Raw genomic sequence first — 21,120 nt, forward strand, 5'->3', positions numbered from 1 at the left:
TCTGCCTCTACATAACTGGGGCCCAAGGGATATTTAGGTGGGTTGTAAGTGAGCATCATCCAAAAATATTTTAGAGACTGATATTAGGAAATGTCCTATGAGAGGCTAGATATGGCCATAGAAGTAACCCAGCAAAGCAGCTGGTTCATCTCTCTCAGGAAAAAGGCCCACAGCTCGTGGTAGTCACCTGAGAAATTAGTTCCAGGAAAGACCAGTAGGGAGAGGGATCAGTGCTAAAAAAACCCTTTACCCCAATGCAGTGATCTTTGGAGAGGCTTACAAAGTCAAGAGCATTGTGAGGCTCCTTTTCTAAGCTATGAGAGTTTTGGGGTTTGGTTTGGTTTTGTTTTCCCTAGACCAGCAGTAACTGGTGGGGTTTTTACTCTGAAAAAAAAAAAAAAATGTTTGTTTGCTTTAAAAAAAAGGTCATTTTGAGGGTCTTTTAAGTAAGATGAATGTGGCTGCCATCTATCTGAGTTAAAGGTGGAGAGACTTGTGTTCAGGCTCTGCTATCCTGAGCTCCCATAGCACATTCCTTCTTTTAGAGGAGGAGATTTGGACAGGCTTTTCTTACAATATCATCTGTCCGGAGGAAATATTCAAAGTTTATAACCAGTGTGGGAAGATAATGAGTTTCCAGTACTCTCTGAGTCTTCAAAGGCAGGGGAAAATGGGAGAGCTCACAGTTATTAAAAGAAGTGGGAAAAGTCCCTGGGAGATGAGCACCTCTGTCTCAATCACCCGTGCTGACAAACTGAGGGAAGGCACAGATGACATGTTATGGAAGGAGATAAGGTAAAGGATGGTATTGGGGAAGAGTTAACATTGGCCAGCATGCCTGAAGCTGGGTCCTATTGATAAATTTTAGAGGCTGATGACAGGCCAGACTAATTTATTTTCCTTCCACGCTCCCTCTTGCATGCTGTGTTGTTTGCAGGCAGTCAGGATGGCTTGTTGGAGCACTGGGCTGGTGGTCAACAGGCTTCTTCTGTCTTTCAGAGCTGCTATTAATCCAAGTTTAGAAAACAAATACCTTCTCTGTGATACATGGTGATACATGTTTTTTGTCCACATAGAAATTACAGTGCTTACCTGCCACTGAAAAGTTTGTGAAGTCCAGTTTATTATTAGATATCCTATGACAGGATGTATTTTTCCTCCAGATTAGAAAGGTTATGTACTTTCAGTGACTTAAAAGAGATGGTTGCATAAAAACTTTTATGATTTTTACCAGAGCCTTCTTAATTGACAGTGCCCTTGCTTTTGCATACATGCTACCTGCTCTGTGAGTTTTCTTTCTTTTGGCAAAAAAACAGAACAGAAAGGTTAAAGGAAGAAACTTTCCTGTGTTTTCAAAAGCTTTTAAGAAACTTTCCCATATTTTCTTCACCTGAGGAAAAGAAAGCATGATCCTGACAAATGCTTCCAGTGTCTCATGTCTAGTTTTGAGACTGTAGTGCAGTATGTGAAAATGATTTGTAGGTATTTCTCTGCACTTGCTGGTTTTGACACTACTTTTAGTTTTGTATCTGATGAACATTTATGAAATCATTTATCTTTGATTCTTTATCCCTTTCACTCCTTCTGAGGAGACAAATGGAGGAAAAGTTTTGCTTTTTCTTGATCGACAGTTTTCCCCTTTTCTTCCCCATATATTTCCTCCCCCTGTTATAATTTTTCCACCCATCAGAATTTATATATTTTCAAATGTCTCTTTTCTACTTTCCCTTCCCTCTCTTCCATTGGAAAAAGCAGGGAGAGCAACTCTGTGTGTGCTGCACACTTGTGGGAGGGAAGAGAGGAGTTATCTGATACCGACAGTTTAGCATGACTGAAAACAAGGGGTTTGAATTTAAAAAGAAAAAAAAACCCAATCAAGATATCAACAATATTTTCAGGTTTATCTTTTCCATATTCTAGGTGTGTACCCTCTAAGTCCTATGCAAACCGCCTTTCCAAGTTCTTTCTGGCTTAATAGAAAATAAGGACTTTTGAAGATAAAGATCTCTGCTTTGCCAGTGCATTCTGAGCATTTCTACCAGTATTTTCATATGAAAAATAGGAAAGAAAAATCCATCTGAAAACTTGTGCATTCAAGTCACCATAAATGCACTGAGACACACCCAGTCCTTTGAGCAGGAGCTGAAATCTTGGCTACAGAGACTGGGGGGACCAAAAGTTTCCATAATCTCAGCCAAACCCTTGCTGCATCCCTTTCCTTCTATGTCTGAGAAATGAATGAATTGACTCTGTGACAGTAACACACTTTCTTTTTCAAGGGAGAAAGAGGCAGCCCGGGGTTTCCTGGACTCCGAGGAGAAAAAGGAGAGTCAGTAAGTAAGAAGTATCCAATGGTTTTACTTAAGGAGATGAAAATACAAGTAGTTGTTTTCTCCTCTATGTTGGGAACTTGCTCACAACGTCATGTGCTCTGGTCAAATATGCTTCCCCTGCTGCACCTGAATCCCAGGGGGAAGCTGATCTTTCTGGCAGTCATCTCTTGGATGGGGGGAAATGGATGGTTTCATACCTGAATGCACCTGATAACTGGCTTAGTATTGGCCTTCTAATTAAATGTGTAACTTGGATGTACTTGATTATAGCACAGCTGCATGTCTGATGGGGACAGTGAAGCAACTGAACACAAAGAAGATGCAAATCTCGCTCAGCTCTTTTACATTCAGGTGGCCAAGATACAGCTTTCCCCAGCAGCAATTAATGCAAATGCCATACTGAGTTTTTAGGCAAGAAAATCTTTAACCCTCTGTAAATTTTATGCTAACAAGGATTGTTGGCATCTTTGATTTTTGGAAATGTAATACCAGACTCTTCCATGAATAAAAAATAAGATGTATTCCTGGTTACAGTAGGAGAATCGGGGATAGGTTTTCCAGTTTAATTTGTCGTTGAATTATTATCAAGGAATTATGCCCAAAGAAAATTACTTTCCCTGTAGTATCTGTCATGGGATTGTGTGTACATAGGTATAGAGAGAGAGATTTTGGATGCATAACAAGGAAAACATGACATATATATTTATAGTGTTATTTTCAAATATACCTTTTCTCTTCCTCTTTCATTTCTAGGGCAAAGCTTATGGCATAGGAGAAAAAGGAGAAAAGGTAAGATCTAATCTTTCATTGGTCTAATCAAATGAGTTTCTTGCTGTTGCCTTCCGTAGCTCAGAGGTTGTTTTGCAGTGCATAAGATGCAAAAGATGTGATACAGTTGGATCTTTGTGGGCAACTTTTATGCTGTGTTATACCTCCTTCTGCAGACAAGCTCTGGAGTGTTCACTGCTTTTCCTCCTTTGTGTTCTTTGAGTTTCCTTTGTGCATTGGCCGTGGAAAATGTTATCAAATTGAAATCATAATATTTTCTTTATGTAAGCAGCAGTGAGTTCATGGATGATAATTCACTAAATAAATTGGCTGGAAGGATGAAAAAACAAAGGGAAAGTATAATTTTGAGTTTATTGAATTTTCAGCAGGATTAAATTTGGGTCTTGAGGAGTCTTTCATAGCCTTTCTTTCAATTGGATTTTTTCATTAATAAACTGAAGGGTAAATATTAGGCAGGACAGAGTGATAAGGCTTGGAGCTTAAAACTGAGGATACAGAATAACCACTGAAAATTGCTGGGCTCTCTGTCTTGGAAAACTCTTTCAGTGGTGATCAACAACGAGAAACAAGAAGCATGACTGGATTAATTTCTTAAAAAAAAAAAAAAGATGGTTGTTTCCAGGCAATTCTGGCTGCAAACTTCCCACGAAAAATGAGACTACATGCCTAGACTTCAGAGGAGAATTAGCTCTTTCTGTCTGTAGCTCCATATCACACCTGACTGAGGATGTTTTCCTTAGCACCAAAATGAAATTTCAAGTTGTGGGGAGCCTTGGAGAAAGGTTGACAGGAGGGTCTAGGAGACAGATGGATTTATTAAGGACTAAGTCATGGTTTGTATTGAAAGTGGGATTAAGAATCTGTTGAGCTGTTTTCCATCGAATCTGTGGCTACTCAATTGCTCAGGGAATTGAAAATACTATAGGCTTGTGATCTAAAAGGAAGAATGCTGCATGGTGTTTATGGCCATTGCATCTTCTCATTCGTTCTTCCTATGATTATGATGTATTGATTGTATACAGTGGTGATGCATCATGTGAAATTACAATCGAAATGAGGTTTGCTCGTGGCAGGAAATATTATTGAGCCAGGATAGAGACATGGGGGCTATAAAGAACACATTTCTGCATTCATCTTCCTGCAGTCCTCCCACTGACAGCCACTATTTAGCCTCTGAGACTCAGGACTCAGCCTTTGGAAACCAGCTCGTGTTTGGCAGGTGGTGAGAGTCAGTCTGATGGGAAACATGATGTTTACTATATGAGTTGGGCTGTAGCTGAAGCAAGTTCTTGTTTTCTTATGTTTTGAACTCTGCAGAAAAGTGTTGGAAAATTTAAGTCCATCTGTATTATTGCCATGCATAGGAAAATAGGTCTGTGGGTCTGGATTGGAGAGGGAAAATAGAGGAATCTCACAGTATGTGCAGAACTTCTTTGGCTGGAGCAGCCAAACAACATTGACTGCCCAAACAAATGTGTAGGCTTGGAGAATCCTGACTTTATGGCGAGCTTGTTGTGTTTATTTGGAACTCCTGCCAGCTCAGGCAGCTTGTTCTCATCTGTGGAGGAAGTTACTTGGTACCCGGTGTGTTTGCACCCAGTGTGCCCAGTGGCTGAGTGTCACTCCTGTTAGTGGTGGAGAGCAAAGATGTACCAGCTGTATTTGCTGGTTTGATTAAAAAGGGAGCCTGGGGATATAGAATCACAAAATCATGGAATACCTCAAGTTGGAAGGAACCAATACAGATCTAGTTCAGCTCCCTGCTCCTTGCAGGAGTACCTAATACTAATCCATATGACTAAGAGTACAATTCAGATGCTTCTTGAGCTCTGACAGGCTGTGACCACTTTCCTGCACAACCTGCCCAACCACCTTCTGCATGAAGAACCTTTTCCTAATGTCCCACGTGAACTTCTACTGATGTGGCTTCATCGCATTCCCTTGTATCCCGTCACTGGTCCCCAAAGGCAGGAGATCAGCACCTCTTCCTTGAGGAAGGTGCGGAGTGTGTTGAGATTTCCTCTCAGCCTTCTCTTCTCCTGGCTGAACCAACCAAGTGACCTCAGTCACTCCTCCTAAGCCTTGCCCTTGAGGCCTTTCACCATCTCCATCACCCTCCTTTGGACACACTTCAAGAGCTTTATATCCTTCTCATACTGTGGTTCCCAAAACTGCACACAGTACTCAAGGTGAAGCCACACAGCACGGAGTAGAGCAGGGCAATCACCTCCCTGGATGGTGCACCAGGCAGGAACATAGTTGGCCCTTTTGGCTGCCAGGACGCACTGTTGACTCCTGTACAACTTGCCATCAATCCAAAACCATGGATCTCTCTCCATGAAGTGGCTCTCCAGCCATTCATCCCCCAGTTTGTACATGTAATCGGAATTATTCCATCCCAGTGGTGAATGTAGCACTTGCTCTTGCTGAATTTTGCACAGTTGGAGATTGCTCAGCTTTCTAGTTTGATCCTCTGCAGGGCCTCTCTGTCCTTGAGGGAGGTGTGTCTCCTTGTTTAATATCATCAGTAAACTTTATTGATGTATGTTTGATTCCTATATCCATATCATTTAAAAAACATTGAAGAGCTCTGGCCCTAGAATTGAGACCTGGGGAACTCCACTGGTGACTGGTCACCAGCCTGATGGAACCATATTTCCTGTAACACTGTGATCCCAATTTATTAGGGAATTACTCACCATCACATGATTTATTTATCCAGCTACATGCTGGACATCTTGTCCAGGAGGATACTGTGAGAGACAGTGTCAAAAGCTTTATTAAAATGCCAAACCAACTACATCTACTGTCTCCTCTTCATCAAGAGCTTGACCTTGGCATGAAAAGGAAATTAGGTGGGTTAAGGAGGACTTGCCCCTGTGGACCCACGCTGGCTGTGACCAATGACTGCATTGCCTCCCAAGTGTTCTTCAGTAACTCCCAGAATACACTTGTCCATAATTTTATCAGGCACTGAAGTAACTCTGACAGGTCTGTAATTACCAGGAGCTTCCTTTTTATCATTCTTGAAAACTGGGATAACCTTTGCCAGTTTTCAGTTGGCTGGGACATCTCCAGACTTCCAAGCCCTTGCTGCTGCACCAGTGCATTGGTGTGAATTTGAGGGATCGTTGTTGCACGCAGGGACATCGAGCTATATCTCTATTTTGGTGTCAGAAGTGACTGTGGGAGGGAAGAGGCCAGAACCACAGAGAGCAGGGATGCAAGTGCCTGCAATGACAGCTGTCATCTATGCTCCTGGAAAACAGCAGAAGAACCTATGAAATGAAACCTTTCCTAGACAGGAGAGGATTCATGTGTCTCCTTTCTGTTTGCCTGATGCTCTGCAGTGGCTACATGAGCATGAATTCTTGTTTTTCCCTCTGGCTGTTACAGCCTTTGTGTTTCCTTGATTTTGAAAGGGTATGAGCCAGTGCTGGGAAGCTGGATCAGTGATGCTGGACTTCTAACAATTGCTGTCTGTGTGATCATTGCTGTGTATGTGTTGTGGACTCCTTTAAAAGGACAAGGCTCACATCCTAAATGTTGGTGGAACAAAGTTGTCTCACCTTGGAAAAGACTGAGATGACAAGACTAAAATCATCCCCTTATTATAGTTTTGCTCTCCAGCTGTGCCAGTGCCAAACACCTGTCAGACCATGTTGTAGCCAAGTACTGTGTGTAGGGCATTTCTATGAAGTCTGAGGCATTTGTTAGAGGGAAAATCCTGTGCTTTTCCAGGAGGAGAGCAGAGGCACAGGCCTTGCTTTTTTCAGGATATTACCTTGGTTGTATCACTAAGTTAAAGCCAAAATAATGCTTGCATTAGAATATATAACATGTTGAACACATCATTACTGGTAAAACAAAATGAAATAGCAGCTGTGGCTAAAAACCTAATTCATGTTGACGTGAGGACTTGTGTGACTTCTGAAACCAGGAAATTCACTGTAATGGTTCAAGCAGCAGCTTGGCATGTTCTGCCATGCCTAAATAACTCAGACTCATGGAGGATGCTTTTTATGTACAGAAACATGCATGAGCACCCAAGTTATTATGCATGGATATATATAAAAAAAGAAAATACCATGATGCATCTACAGGTGCGCTTATAAACTACTCTCAAGTGTTTTTTCTGGATAGGTGGGATTCAGCCATCACCTTTTGTATTGTGTCTTAAATTTCCACTGTCAACTGTCATCTTTGGGCCCTTGTAATGTTTAATCCCTTTGGCATTAGGCATATTCTGTTATATTTTTGCTCTAAATCACTGTCGCTTCATTCTGTGTTCATTCACTTGTTTTGCAAACATTTCTGTTATTGAGCTGATTATTATACATGATTATTATACATTAATATCCAATTATGTAATATTATCACCGTGAAAAACAATGTTTTAGCTTTATTCCAGAGGTTATTCAAAGGGATATTTGCTAAACCAGGTGTCCTGATCCCCCAAATCTTCAAACCTCTAGTGATCCAAGGGGGGTAGGGACAGGAGAGGAGTGGGGGTAGAAGGAGCAGCTGTAGAGCATTTCTGAGGATGATTCAAGCAAGACAGGGTTTCAGTGACTCGATCAAAGCCAGGAAGATCGTGTCTGACAAGGGAGGTTCTGTAGAGCATGGGGTCTGCATTCCTGGGGCACAGCCATCCACATCCCCAGCCAGCCTGCCCTTCTAACGCCTCCACACAGAGTTTAACTTGGAGGCTTTAAAAAACTTGTCTTGCAAAGTACAAAGTGTCATGCAGTGGTGCTGAGCCACCCTTCCAGCATCCTGAAGGCCAACGGCAGGGAGAAGGCGCTGCAGGCAGGAAGGTACTTGGAAAAGTGATGACTTTGGAGAGGATATGATGAAAATCTGTCAAACTTTGAGTGGTATGGAGATATCAGCGGGAAATTATTTTTCACTGTTTCTTCTGCTGTAAAACCTAAGAGGCAGCAAGTCAAACTAGCTGATGGCAAGTTTAATATGAATGAAATGAAGTTGTTTTTCATCCAGCAGTATTGAAATGGCTCTTTACAGTCAGCTCTGGAGGTTAAAATTTCATGTGTTTAAAACAGTGCATATGAGTTAATTAAAGAGAAACACCTCTAAACCTCTAGCCAGGACAAAGACATTATCTCTGCTTCAGGATGTCAGTGAGTGTCTGAAAACTGTGATTGGTGACATCAGGACAGTAGGTTTGAGAAGTCTCCCATAAGGCCACTGAGGCAGATGAGACAGGAGCTGGACAGATCTTTTGTCTTTGATGCTGGTAGCTATTCTTAGACTTTAATATGCCTCTTGAATATTCCTAGCACCCTCATTGTCCAAAAGGGACAGAAGTTTCCATAGTCTACTCAGGGCTTGGTCAGCACTATCCATAGCTGTTGAAGAGGAGTAGGAAACACAAGAAAGGTGTCATGAAACAATTGGACCAAGTGATGACTACTGGGATTTCTCCACAGGAAACCAACCTGTCAGACGAAAAAACTTTACCCAGGAGTACTCACCTTCTGCAGAGGTGGTGGATGAAGGTTTTATTATGGTTTGCACTGGGACTTCCCTTGCTAATGTGTTACCAAAAGTATCCAAGCTTTCCCTTTGTGCTTTATCTTCATGCTAATAACCATGCAGGCAGCAATGAATACGAGAAACAACTTCAGTAGATTAAGTCTATATTCTAGCAATTTTTTTTCATGGTAATGACTCTCTCTGATAAAAATGCAGAAGAATTATTATAGGATTTCTAAGGAGAATAAAACCTCTGAAGTGGCTTGGCTTATTAGAGATGCAGTGACTGCAAGACCAAGCATAGAAAAGAAAAGAGGGCAGATAGTTAAGGCTCTGGGCTAGGCTGTAGGACATCCAGACTTTAAACTTGGCTCTAATGAATTTGCTGACCTCGGGCAAAGCAGCTAGTCTTTGTTCCTCTAAAATCAACCCGAAAAACCTCTTTCCCCCAGGCTTGTATATCTTTTCTGCTATATCCCTAAAACAAAGGCTTTGCTTCCCTTTCTCTTCTCTTCTCTTCCAAATTGGAATTATTGCCATTTTTAGGGCTTCTGGAAAAGCTGTGGAAATGTACCCTGTTAGATACAGTCTGTCCACACAGATCCCCGTGCTCTCAGTCTTTGCCCCAAGGCAGCTGAATATAAGGAAGGCCTGACTTGAAAGCCACGTTGCTTTTTCACCCCATTGCTGTGCTGCCAGCAGGCCTTCCAAATCAGCATGAACACCGTGCCTTTGGACTGGGGCTGGCCAGCATCCAGCAACTTGGGACACAAGAAAATGAGTGCAGTTCTGCCTGAAAACAAGTGCTGCGGGCAAAGCTGGAGTCTGATGCTGCATTCTGGTCTGATGGTAGAGAGCTTTTGGGTGGATATTTTTAAGGGATGAATTTTGGGACCAGAAGGGCTGTGAGTGTGATCTGATTGCAGGTAAAGCTCAGGCTGGCAGTGATATTTTAGACCCAAGGACCAGGGTCCTAAAGGAGATGGAGCTGGGAGCAACACCATCCCTGGCAAAGCTGGGACCTTGCCAGCTAGGGCTTATTCCATTACATCCCAGCACAGGAGCAGGACAGGTCAACCATGGCAGCCAAGTTCAGTTGAGAGTCCAGATCACCAGCCTGATCCACAGCTGATGTATCAAGCCTAAGCCTAAGCCAGAAAAATGGTTTTGCAAGCCAGTGTCAGGATTAGCATTGCCAGACTGCTGCAGTGTAGTTCAAGCAAGGGCCAAAGCTGAGAGCTTAAAAACAGCTTCAGTACAAAGGAAGGGGAACAAACAGCTGAACTTCTCACAGTAGGATGTGTTCTCTGAGCACTTAAATTATGTGAAGCCTGAGCTTGCACAAACCAAGCAACTTCTGAATAAAACTAATTATCACTCCAAGAGGTGATGTGAGTGTCCTTTTCACTGCTGAAACCATCAGCTCAGTGCAGGGAAGGCGCTCCAGGAGGTTACACACCTTGTTTGGGCTGCTGTGGTGTTCAGATATTTTCACCGAGTTCCCAGAGCCCAGGCTCAAATACCACCCAGTTTAACCAGGACTGGTGAGCTGAAGGGTGATGACGAGAGTCCAAGGCAGAAGCAGACAGCAGGAGCCTTGGCACATCAGCATTTGTGTTAGTGGGCAGGGTCCCTTCAGTGAACGCATCTTGACTGTAACAAAATGGGAAAACATCTCCAAGTTTAGAGATCTTATTGAGTTGAAATTTGAAGACAAAAAAAAAAAACCCAAGTACCCCATAACTGATGTTCCTTGGAGACAGTGGCTATGGAAACATTGCCTCCTCAGGGTTACGTTCTTAATGCTCAGTTCTTTTTATTTTATTGCAGAATAAAAAATTATGTGAGCATAGCTAGAGCTGGTCTGACAAGGAAAAGTGAAAGTGCAATATCTGCAGGGATTTTTTTCAGGTTTTTTTTTTTTTTTTTTTTTTTTAATTGTACTGGGAATCGTCTCTTTCAGGAACCATTCTTAGCTACTGACTTCATCTGGGTAAGGTCACTGAGCACTTAACCTCTCAGTCCAGCACTTAAGCATCTGTATAATAACACCTCATGTACTTCACAGGGCTGTCATGCAGTTCACTGGAGTCATTCATATCTGTGATTTCTTTTTGTAACCTTTTTATTAAAAGGTGAAGTGTAGTAATGTTACTATCTGCCTTACTACTCTGAGTATGTTCTGAATCCTCCTGTGTATACAGGCAGTTTTGGTCTGCATGCTGTGTATTTTTGTGTCCCCTCAAGTGTAGTTAAAGCACATTCTGCACAGCTAAATAACTATGGTTTGATGGAGTTCTTTTTCTTAACAATAATTAGAGGGTTTTAGACAAATTCTGTGGTTTTCTGTGACCCAAAATAACAGCTGCAGATTGCAATAAACAGCTCAAAGTCAGCTCACATACTAATTGTGCATCATGACAGCTTAATTCTCAGCAGTGTAAGAATACTAGTAACTTGAGGGGGTTTTTTCCTTACATAAACTTAGAAAACATGTATTTCTTTTTAACATTGGCCCCTGGCTGGCAGGTACATTGCTGGTATGCAATGACATCTACTGGCAGCCAGAATTCTGTAGTCTCTAGCACTTGTTTCTTTAGAGGGTTTCTCTGCCAAGATCCACTGACAGTGGGGAAAGGAAGCATGAGAGAGAGAGATTTGCCGACTTTTTGTTTCTTCTGATAACAGATTTGGGGGAGGGAAAACAGTTTGTCTTGATTCTGTCACTGATAAATCTTGTTGGAATGCGGGATGCTCCTGAGAGCGATATTGAAGGGGATAAGTATGGATTATCTGCCTGTTAGGTGGGAAATAAAACAGCTTCCCCAGCAGTCTGGAGTGCACCCTCTGAAGTGGAGCTCGTAGCCTAATGAATCACAGAGAGCTGAAGCACTGCACGAAGTAAGTTGCTACCACTGGTCTACCAAAGGCATCTTGAGCATTCCCTGCCCCTCTCCCTACTTGTTAACTTATTAATTAAGCAGACAGATTTTCCCCTTTCACTGATTGAAGGTGTTTTCATGGCTGCTCTTTGCTTGGTGATGGCTGAGAAGGTGCAGGTGCTTTGTTTGTGGGCTCTCTGAAGGTGCAGGTAAGGGCTGATGGCACATTGCAGCATTGCATTTTTTGCTGTTCTTAACTTGCCCAAGTACAACTCTGGACGTGTTTGATTTCTCCTTTTGGGTCTCTCATCCTTTTCGTTTAGCATTACCTAAAGATTATGTTTCTCCCAAAGTCCAAAAGGCCTTTTATCTCTGTCATTGACAGAAAGATAGTGACCTGGGTCTCAGACCCTGCTGAGTAATGAATGTACACATAGTACTGAGTGCCAGATGAGGAAAATGGGTTGTGGTTTGGTTGTTTGGTTTTTTTTCATGGCAAATGTTTGTTTCTCTGATGAAATGATGTATGTACCCTTAGTGGTTGTTATTTCAAGAATACCTGATACATTTGCTGGTGTGAGGACGTTTGAGTCTCTAGAGACAGTTTTTATTTCTGTCCCTCTGTCACTGGCTCCAAAGGATTTATTGGCCATAACTTTTCTCCTTATTGTACTTCAGAGTCCAAGTAAAATGAGAAGAAGGATCATGACCTTTGTCATGACCTCCGAGATGAAAAAGATCTAGGGAGCAACATCACTTTATGAACAAATATGAAAGCATCATAGAACGATTCAGGTTGGAAGGGGCCTTAATGATCATATAGTTCCAACCCATATGCCTGGTTGGATCAAAGAGATTTATAACTTTGGCAAAGACTTGACTGAGCAGCCTCAGGTGTGTTTGGCAGTGAACAGCACTGTGTCACTGCAAGTTATAAGTAGGTCTTAAGGCAGGGTGTTCTCTTCAGTTTGGGCATGACATTTAAGGAGAGGTGCGGATTGCTTGTTGAAAACAGCAGAGAGAAGAATGATCAGTGATTTTGAAAAGTGACCCAGCAGGGAGAGATCTAAAGGAAGGGGCTCTGCAAAGAGGGGAGGAATCACAAACTAGATGATGTGGTTAATCTTGAGCAAAAGCTTTGTATGTGTTTCAATAAGGTGCCAGAAGAAAAGCTGAGGGGTGAATGTGGAATATCAGTAGCAGCAGATGGTTAAGAGCAGATCGACACTGGAGTTTGGAGTGCTCTGACACAGTACTCCCCTGCCCTAATGTGCTCTTCTCAGAGCTACTGACATTTTTGAGGGGCATGTGGAGATCTGAAGCATAAAAAACTTCCCAGAAGCAGAGCAAATGGAATTTATACATTATTCTTGCAAGAAAAAATATCATCCAGAATGTATCAAATCATCCACAAGACCAGAACCATTTTCCATGTGCAATTTATAGATATAAGGACTTAAATTCATCAGTGCCATCCATGATACATGGCTGGGTTATTTTTTTGATTCAATGAACACTTCTCCTCTGGCACTTGGCAAGCTGTTTGTCTGGTCCTGAGCAGTGTCAGATGCTGGCAAGGAGCATCAGCTTTTGCTCCAGGACAAGGAAGTTTTCAGAGCAGAGTTATGTTACGCGCTTTTCAAAGTTTCTAACAGATGAATCTCTAATCAAGAACATCTTGCTCCAACCACACAAAAAAACCCCCAAAAAATGTAGTTTCTGGAGCTTCTAGTCTTGTTTCTGCAAATCCAGCTCATTGTAGCCCTGTTTATTTCTCAGATTATTCCTCTGCAATAGGGCTGTTTCCAGTTATCTTATACCTCCTATTCACTATGTTCAATCTTAAATAAGTCTGCAAACTCTGATTTTTTTCTTAATGTGAACATTTCATTGATTGATTGAACAACTCTAGCTGTTGAACAAAAGTATTTCAAACACAACAGTTCACCCTGGTACCGTCCTACGCTCTCTGTTGCAGAGGGAGATGTTTTCTTCAGCCACGTTCTCCTCTTGGGTCGGTTTGCGTTATAGATGAACCAGCAGTTCAGGAGTTTTCAAAGGTGTTTGACCATCCCAGTCTCTCAGCAATTACTCATGCAGGGACTAAAGGACTGTTGTGGCAGGGAGGCAGCCAATATGAAGCTAATGGAAAGGGTCTTGGGCCCCAATGACAGCTTTGAACTCTTTAGGATGTTTCCAGATTGTTTTGAACTCTCCAGCAGCCTTGCATAGGGAGTAAACTGATGTTTGCCACATCAGTTACTTCTGATGCATCTTTTCTCCTGCAGAACCAAGTTTATAGGTGACCACTTGTCAAATTAGCTACAACTCAGATGTTGCTCTACCTATTTTTATGCAAAATTGGAGTATCAGGTTTCTTCAGAGAAAGATATCTGTTGGTATCCCTGATATGTGACCCACCTTCTCTCCCCAAGAGAACATTGACCATATGATGCAGAAGGAGAAGGCTCAGAGGTTCAGAGAGCATTTGAAAACATGGTCTCCTGAATTTCTCCCGGGGAAGTACCTTTTGGGGACAACTGACTTTTATGCAATAGATTAAACAAAATCTTTCATATGTTCACAGTACAAAAAATACCAATAACTATCATTTAACTAGCTGTATTCATACTGGGCCGAGTTTCCTGATAGACCCACCAAATCTGTGACTTCTACTGAGCTCTGTGTATCATGTCCACACGACATTGTGGAAATGAAGATTTTCTTCATTTCTTAGTATGAACAGAAGTAAAGTCCAAGTTGAGATGAATGTCTTATTTCTAGTGGAAGCAGAAGATTATGCCAGCTCTGGTGTCAAATTTGCTGAGATATTAATAGGGTTTTAGCATCATTAAGCTAATAGAATCCTGCATCTGTTCGCTGGAGAGTGGCAATCATTTGTGCTGCCTGTCTGGTCGGCAGCTTTTGGAAAGGGAGCTGGGTGATATATGTCCACTGCAGATCTGCCTCTCAGTTGATCTGCAGATCATCCTTGGCTTTTAGTGAAACCTTAAACCCAAAATTTATGATATTTTTCAATAATTAATTATAGTATTTTTCAATATTTATTTTGTCTGGCTGCTGCAGGCAAAGTTGTGAAATCTTTCACTTCACATTCCTCAAGTTGGTAGCTCCTGAGTGTAGAAACCTAGAAAAGGATATTATATCCTTCTAGACCATAAGGTCTCTTGAAAGTCTTCTGAGGCACTTGAAACTGAAGACCACACTCAACTTGTGACACCTCTTCTGTTCTCCCACTTCACTTTACTCATCAGACACTGATAGCAGTTTAGTGAATAACCACGGATCAGCAGTAGGACAGTTTAGCCATTGTCTTCTCTTTTATTCTTCATAAACATCAAGCTGCCAAGTTAAAGGCAGGGCAAAGAGCCAGGATAAAGAAAAAAACCTATAGTTAAGGCACTGAACAGGGAATCTGGAGTGGGTTTCTATCTGTGTCTCAGACTCTGGGACCTTCTGAATGTCTTCTGCTCAGTTGTACCTCTGACTCATCACCCTCATGTGGTGACAGCAATATTACAGTTGCTATACCTTCCTTCTCATTTCACAAGAATGCTGTGAAGTTAATTAACAATGGAGAGAGGGGCGTGAAGTGACACCACTGTCCAGTTCAATTTTGCCTCTGTTTCCATTTCATCACGCCCAATTGCTCTGTTTCTCTTCAGCTCTTGCTATTTTGTCTCCTACCTTGGATGTAGATCCCCCAGTTTGTGCAGCTGTCAACGTGCTGACTGTGTGATTCATGGGGTTCTGCCTGGCAGATTTTTTTGCAGGTCTTCCAATGACACCTTCATTGACATTTTGTGACAGGGTTAGGAATTTTAATTTCATACTAGGATTAGAAAAGCGGCACTTTTGTGTGAGATGTAGACCTGTTTGAAAGATAAAATAAATAAAATGTATGGAGTTGATCTTAGAATGATGTATCTTCCTGTTGTCTGCTCTGTACGATGGAGCAAAAGTCCAGTGATTTACTTGAATCTGACAAATCACGATCTAACCACATGGTTTTGACTGATTTTTCCCCATTATTTTCTTGTTTAGTTTACTCTCATTTCTATTAACATAGGCCACAACACAGAATTCCAAATAAAATATGTGATTATAGGCCACAGCTGTTCTCAAGTTGGGAGAAATATTTGTAAACTTGGCATCTGCTTGAGGAGCTGCAAGTGAGGGAGAGAAAAGCAGTTAAACTTTAGTAGATTGCTCCAAAGCATCACTGAAGAATTTGCCATTTTTGTGCTCCTGATGTCTCTCTAGGACCAGGTAATACTGAATTGTTCTCTCTCTGCATCTTTCCATATACCTGGGGATTCCTTCCTTCTCCATTTAAGATCTCTTCAGAAAAATTCTGCCATGAGGCTGGATACAGCAGAATCCCCGTATTAGTTATTCCCCACTCTGGGGAAATTTATTTTCTTATAATTAAGGTTATTTTCTGTGTAGTTTCCTGATTATCTTCACTCAGACATATCAAGATCTACCAGGGACGTTGTGCAGGCTTGGGCTGGGGTGGAGTTAATTATCTTCACAGTGGCTGGTATGGGGATTTGTTTTGGATTTGTGTTGAACACACGGCTCATAATATAGAGGTATTTTTGATTTTGATAAGTAAAGCCAAGGCCTTTTCTGCTTTTCATGCTGCCACAACGGCAAGGAATTTGAGGGTGCACAGGATGCTGGGAGGAGGCACAGCTGGGACAGGTGATCCAGACTGGCCAAAGGGATATTCCAGACCATATGGCATCATGTTTAGTATATAATGTGGGGGGAAGAATGAGGAAGGGGAGGAACATTTGGAGTGATGGTGTTTGTCTTCCCAAGTAACAGCTACAATGTGCTCATGTGAGCCCTCTCTGAGAGACATCAGGAAGAACAGGAGTAGTGTTTACCACTTGCTTTTTATCCATTGTGTGGCTCTGAATGCTTCTATTTAAATATAATTACAAGGAAATTCAAAATTCTGTCCTTTTTACTGAATTCTACTTAAACTTGTTTTAGTATGGCTCTGAAAACCTTTTAAAATTTCTTGCAGAATTGTTATCTGTTCTTTGGAGAATGAAAGATGGAGTTTTCAGAGTGGCTTGTCTAGTACTCCATTCTCAGAGCTTGCAGTATTCCATTTTTAAGAACTTCCTAAACAAAGCTGTCATATTTGTTAAGGCAAAATATCTCACAGGTGCCACTACCTACACATTCAAGTTTTCTCCACTAAAATATTGACTGAGAAAGGAAAAGGTCACCCCATCTAAAGTGTAAAACTACTCCAGAAAACGTAGGCTAAACTGTGAGGAAGATGTTTTAGAAGCTATAGTCTGTTTCCCTATTTGTCAGTAGCCTCTTCTGCTTTTGTTGTTTCTTTTTATTTCCTTGGTCTTTGTTACCTTCCTATTCCGGTCCTGATGTTTCTCCAGAAAAGGACAGGCTTGGAATTTCAGATTATCATAAAATAGATGGGTGACAGTAGGATTGCATGGCATAAACAGCCAAGTGTGGTTTACATGTCACCACCAGATTCCCACTGTGTTGAAGCTGGGAGTGCAGCCAGTCTGTGGGAATGCAGGAATATTTTGTCCTTGGTGCAAGGAATGTGATGGACTTTTGTTACCCAGGGCTCAATGCCAGCTGCCAGAGCCTACCTGTTTTCCCAGTGTGGTGCCTGGATCCTTCATCCCAGAGCACTTGCCGACTGTGTCTGCTTGGCAGCTATTTCACTGCCCTGTGCCCTCTGCTATTTATTTCTTATATTTGCACATTGCTTGCAATTTTAAATGGAGCTTTGAAGCATACTGCTTGTTCTTTAATATTTATTCATACCATGTCCAACAGAGTGACCCAAGCAGGGAACAAATGAGGTGTTGCTGTAATTCAAGCAAATAAACAGAGAATAACCAATGAAAAACAAAAATGGGCATTTGCAGAAATATGTAGCTACCTGTGTGCTACATAACCTGTATATAATCACAGTCCATGTAAGTACATGACTTCAGTGCTGCCTGCTCTGCTTCCATCTGGGTGACTGCACTTCACAGCCACAGTGCAAGAAAAGTCCTCTGGTTGCTTTGGATCTGATGGCAGTTGCCAAACCAACAAATTTTGACAAATATTTTGTCAGCTGCGAACTAATGAACATGTTGATTACCCTGATAACTTTTGTGGAAATGTTTGATTAAAGGCCACTGGCTGCACAGACCAGAGGGTGAAACTCAGCACAAGTGAGTGGTCAGGAAGGGACAGAAATCTCATGAGCTGGGAAAGGGAAAGTTCTTGGGAAAATCTGCTTCCTTCGTCTTGAAACTGATTGCTGAAGCTGTAACTTCCCCAGCAAGAACTCCTCTTGAACAATAATTCAGGCCCCTATGATTTCTTCCATGGCCAATTCTGTCATTCTCAAACTACAACTTTCCCTGGGAAGTAATTTCCAGGATAGATGTCCTGGCAGAACCCCCCGGTCCCCACGTGCTGGGGAGAGAGGTGAGCTCTTTTTCTGAATCAACTGACCTAATTGGAAGGGTTAAAGGTGGGGGGAAATCCCTTTTGGATACACCAGCACTTCCCTAGGCCTTAGCAGCATGCCAAGAAGAATGACTGGGATTTTACCTGATTTAAAAAATGCGGTGGACAAGCGAAAAGAAAAGGTGGCTGTTCTGCTGTGCAGTTCATGAAGTTGGTCACTTAAAAAAAAAAAGAAAAAGAAAATATAAGAGTTTCTTAATGAAGTGAATTGCTGTGACAACATGACTCTGTTTCATTTAGCTGCATCCTCAGCTGGGCTTTGGCAGCTGGCTGGGAGTTCAGAGTGTGAAGTGCTGGTTGCTTTCCCGTCCCTGCCTGTCACAGCTCCTTTGGAACCAAGAAGCACAGTAGCACTGATGCCTCTCTGCTTCCTGCTCTCTATCACTGCTCACTTCTGTAGTTTACTTTGTGAACATGAGCTTTTTGGCATAGGCTACATGATCTCTTCTTGTGCTTTTATTACAGTTCAAGCATCTGCAGAATCTACCTGCCCTTATCCTGACAGGTTTTCCTGCTGACAGAGGGATACAAAGCAGCTAGCCAGGGACCTGGGGTTATTTAGCTGGAAAAAAGGAGGCTGAGGGAGGGCTTATCACTCTCTACAACTCCCTGTAGACAGGTCAGTCTCTTGTCTCAGGTAACAAGTGATAGGATGAGAGGAAATGGCCTCAAGCTGTACCAGGAAAGGTTTAGACTAGATATTAGGATAAATTTCTTCTCTGAAAGGATAGTCAAGGGTTGGAGCAGATTGCCTAGGGAAGTTATGGAATCACTGTCCCTGAAAGTGTTCAAAACACCATGAAGATGTGGTGCTTAGGGCCATGGTTTAGTGGTGGACTTGTCAATGCTGAGTTAATGATTGGGCTCATGGTCTAAGGGTTCTTTTACAACCTTGATGATTCAATGGGGAATCGGTGGAAGGGGCAGAAGTAGGAGCCTTTCCCACTCTGTAGCCCTTTCAGTGATGGTTTCCCAGGGGACATTAAACCTGTCTCTAGAGTCCAGGTTGCTTCTGTGCAATTTCTCCTTGGGGAGGAACTGCAAAAGCTGGTGGATACTCACCTGCCCAGCATGAATATTTGGCTGATCACTGTGCCTCAAACCTATTGACTGATGCTGGGATGAATTCGTTCAGCTGTGCCAAGAAGTTGCTACTTCATGGAGGAATAAATAAAAGGCAAAAGAAGAAGCTAATTAACTGCATTCCTTTGCTTTGCATAAAAAAGACACAAATCATTCTCCTACCTGTGCCACATACCCTGCCATGGAACAGCAGTTCCTCCAAGTTATATTGACCTGTTAGAGCAAATTATTTCCTTAAAAATCACATTTGCTATTTGACAGGTTTTCTGACTCATTAGGGAGCTATTCAAATATAGAAGATCTGATTTTTATCACTACTGCACTGCAAATCAGACAGAGTGCTTCATGAAGGTTCATTTAGGAAGAAACGTGATTATAAACTTATCTAATTACTTTCATTTGCATATACAGTACAGATACTTTTCAGATAATATCTTTTATTAGGCTTTAAGTTCCAAACACACTTTTAAATTAATAAATAAGGATGGATTTTGTCACTGTCTGTTGTGGACTGGAACGTTACCCTAAGAATACGTCCCTCTAAGTCTGCTGGGCTAGTCATACAGAAAAAAAAAGTCACAAATAATACTGCATGTGGTAGAATTTGGCTTGAGTTTATCTTCATATGTATGTAGTCTTTCTGTTTGGGTTTTGTTTTGGTTTTTATACAGGAAAATTAGAAATTTATGCATCAACTTGTTAGCCACTTTAGTACTCTTTCAAAAGTATTTCTCTGTACTATTGAGTTTTTACAAAGGCAAATGGGGAAAAAGCTCTTATTCTTTTGTCCGACGGGAGCAGATAAGTGGAGGGGGGAAAAAATAATACGCTTTAATTTTTCCAAAAATATCCACTCCATAAGTGGATACTAAAACAAAACTAAAAGAAAATTAAATAAATAAAAAATTTTTAAAAAAAATCCATGTCATTGGAAATTTGGCTTGTTAGTAAATTGGTCATGCCAGACCTCAAGTTTTTGTGCTTCGAAATGTGGCAACAGGAAAATTTCTCAGGGAAATGTTACTTCTATTTAACCAGGATTGGTCTCTAATCTTGTTCTTGGAAAACTACTGGTTCTGGATGGTAATAACAAAAAGGAGGGGTGGGAGGGATCAGTGGGAGGAATGCACTGGAACGGAAAAACAAAAGTGAACCTGTTCAAATATGGGCAAGTTACAGGTGACTGAGCAAAACATTGTTACAGCAAGGATGAGAAGCCGAGCTCATTTCTCAAGAGGTGACAACTGTGCTGTCTAAAACACACAAATATACCACACAGTGATATGGCATTTCATAGGAGCTTTTCTTTCCTTTGATGTTGTAGGGTGACGAAGGGCTCCCGGGCTTTCCAGGGTTGAAAGGGGACAAAGGAGAAAAAGTAAGTCCAAGTCTTTACCAATTATACTCTGAAAAGAGTTTCAAGAGTTTATAAAGCTATTGTGGAAGTCTAATGAAAACTGACCCTCCCCTAAGTCTTTTGTTTTGTGTCTGTATTGTGCCTTGTTTTGTTTTGAGTTAACAAGGTGCTATTTTTCATCAAAGTGAAGCTTAAGTCTTTAAACCTGTTGGTGATGCCCAGACACATTTGACAAATGTGTGGAGAACTCAAGGGCATCAACTTCGACTAAACTTTGTAAAAATCAAAAATATAAGAGTGAAGCAGAATAGGAACTCAGTCCTAATACCTCTACATACAGAAACACCATGTGTTTCTTCAGTGTGAGACATGGAAGGCCAAAGCTTATTACGTCTTTTCTTGCACTGAACATAAATAACTTTTGGACTGTGGTGGCCTTTAGCTGCCTACTGTGTCATCATCTTAAAAAAAAAATAAAAAATCCTGTACTGAGCTTGCTCTTGTGACTAGTATTTACTTTCGACATATTTGTCAGAAATGCCTTAATCATAATTTGCAGTAGGAATTTTAGGAATTTAAACCTTTTCCACTAAAAATAAAATAGCAAATGTTCTGGATTGCAAGTCAAGATGTCCATCCA

General features: G+C 41.5%; 1 protein-coding gene across 1 annotated transcript in view; it reads left to right on the plus strand.

Moving 5' to 3' along the window:
- Positions 1-21,120, plus strand: part of COL22A1 (collagen type XXII alpha 1 chain) — a gene marked incomplete at its 5' end in the record, with an annotated part of 191,465 nt that overhangs the window by 67,233 nt on the left and 103,112 nt on the right. The window contains 2 exons of the mRNA XM_027899352.1: positions 2,280-2,333; positions 3,087-3,122. Of these exons, the coding sequence (XP_027755153.1) occupies positions 2,280-2,333; positions 3,087-3,122 (90 nt within the window). The remainder of the gene's footprint in view (positions 1-2,279; positions 2,334-3,086; positions 3,123-21,120) is intronic.

Source organism: Empidonax traillii, unplaced genomic scaffold (genome assembly GCF_003031625.1).
Source record: "Empidonax traillii isolate 1590-97213 ecotype Southwest subspecies unplaced genomic scaffold, ASM303162v1 scaffold660:size391163, whole genome shotgun sequence".
NCBI classification, from domain to species: domain Eukaryota; kingdom Metazoa; phylum Chordata; class Aves; order Passeriformes; family Tyrannidae; genus Empidonax; species Empidonax traillii.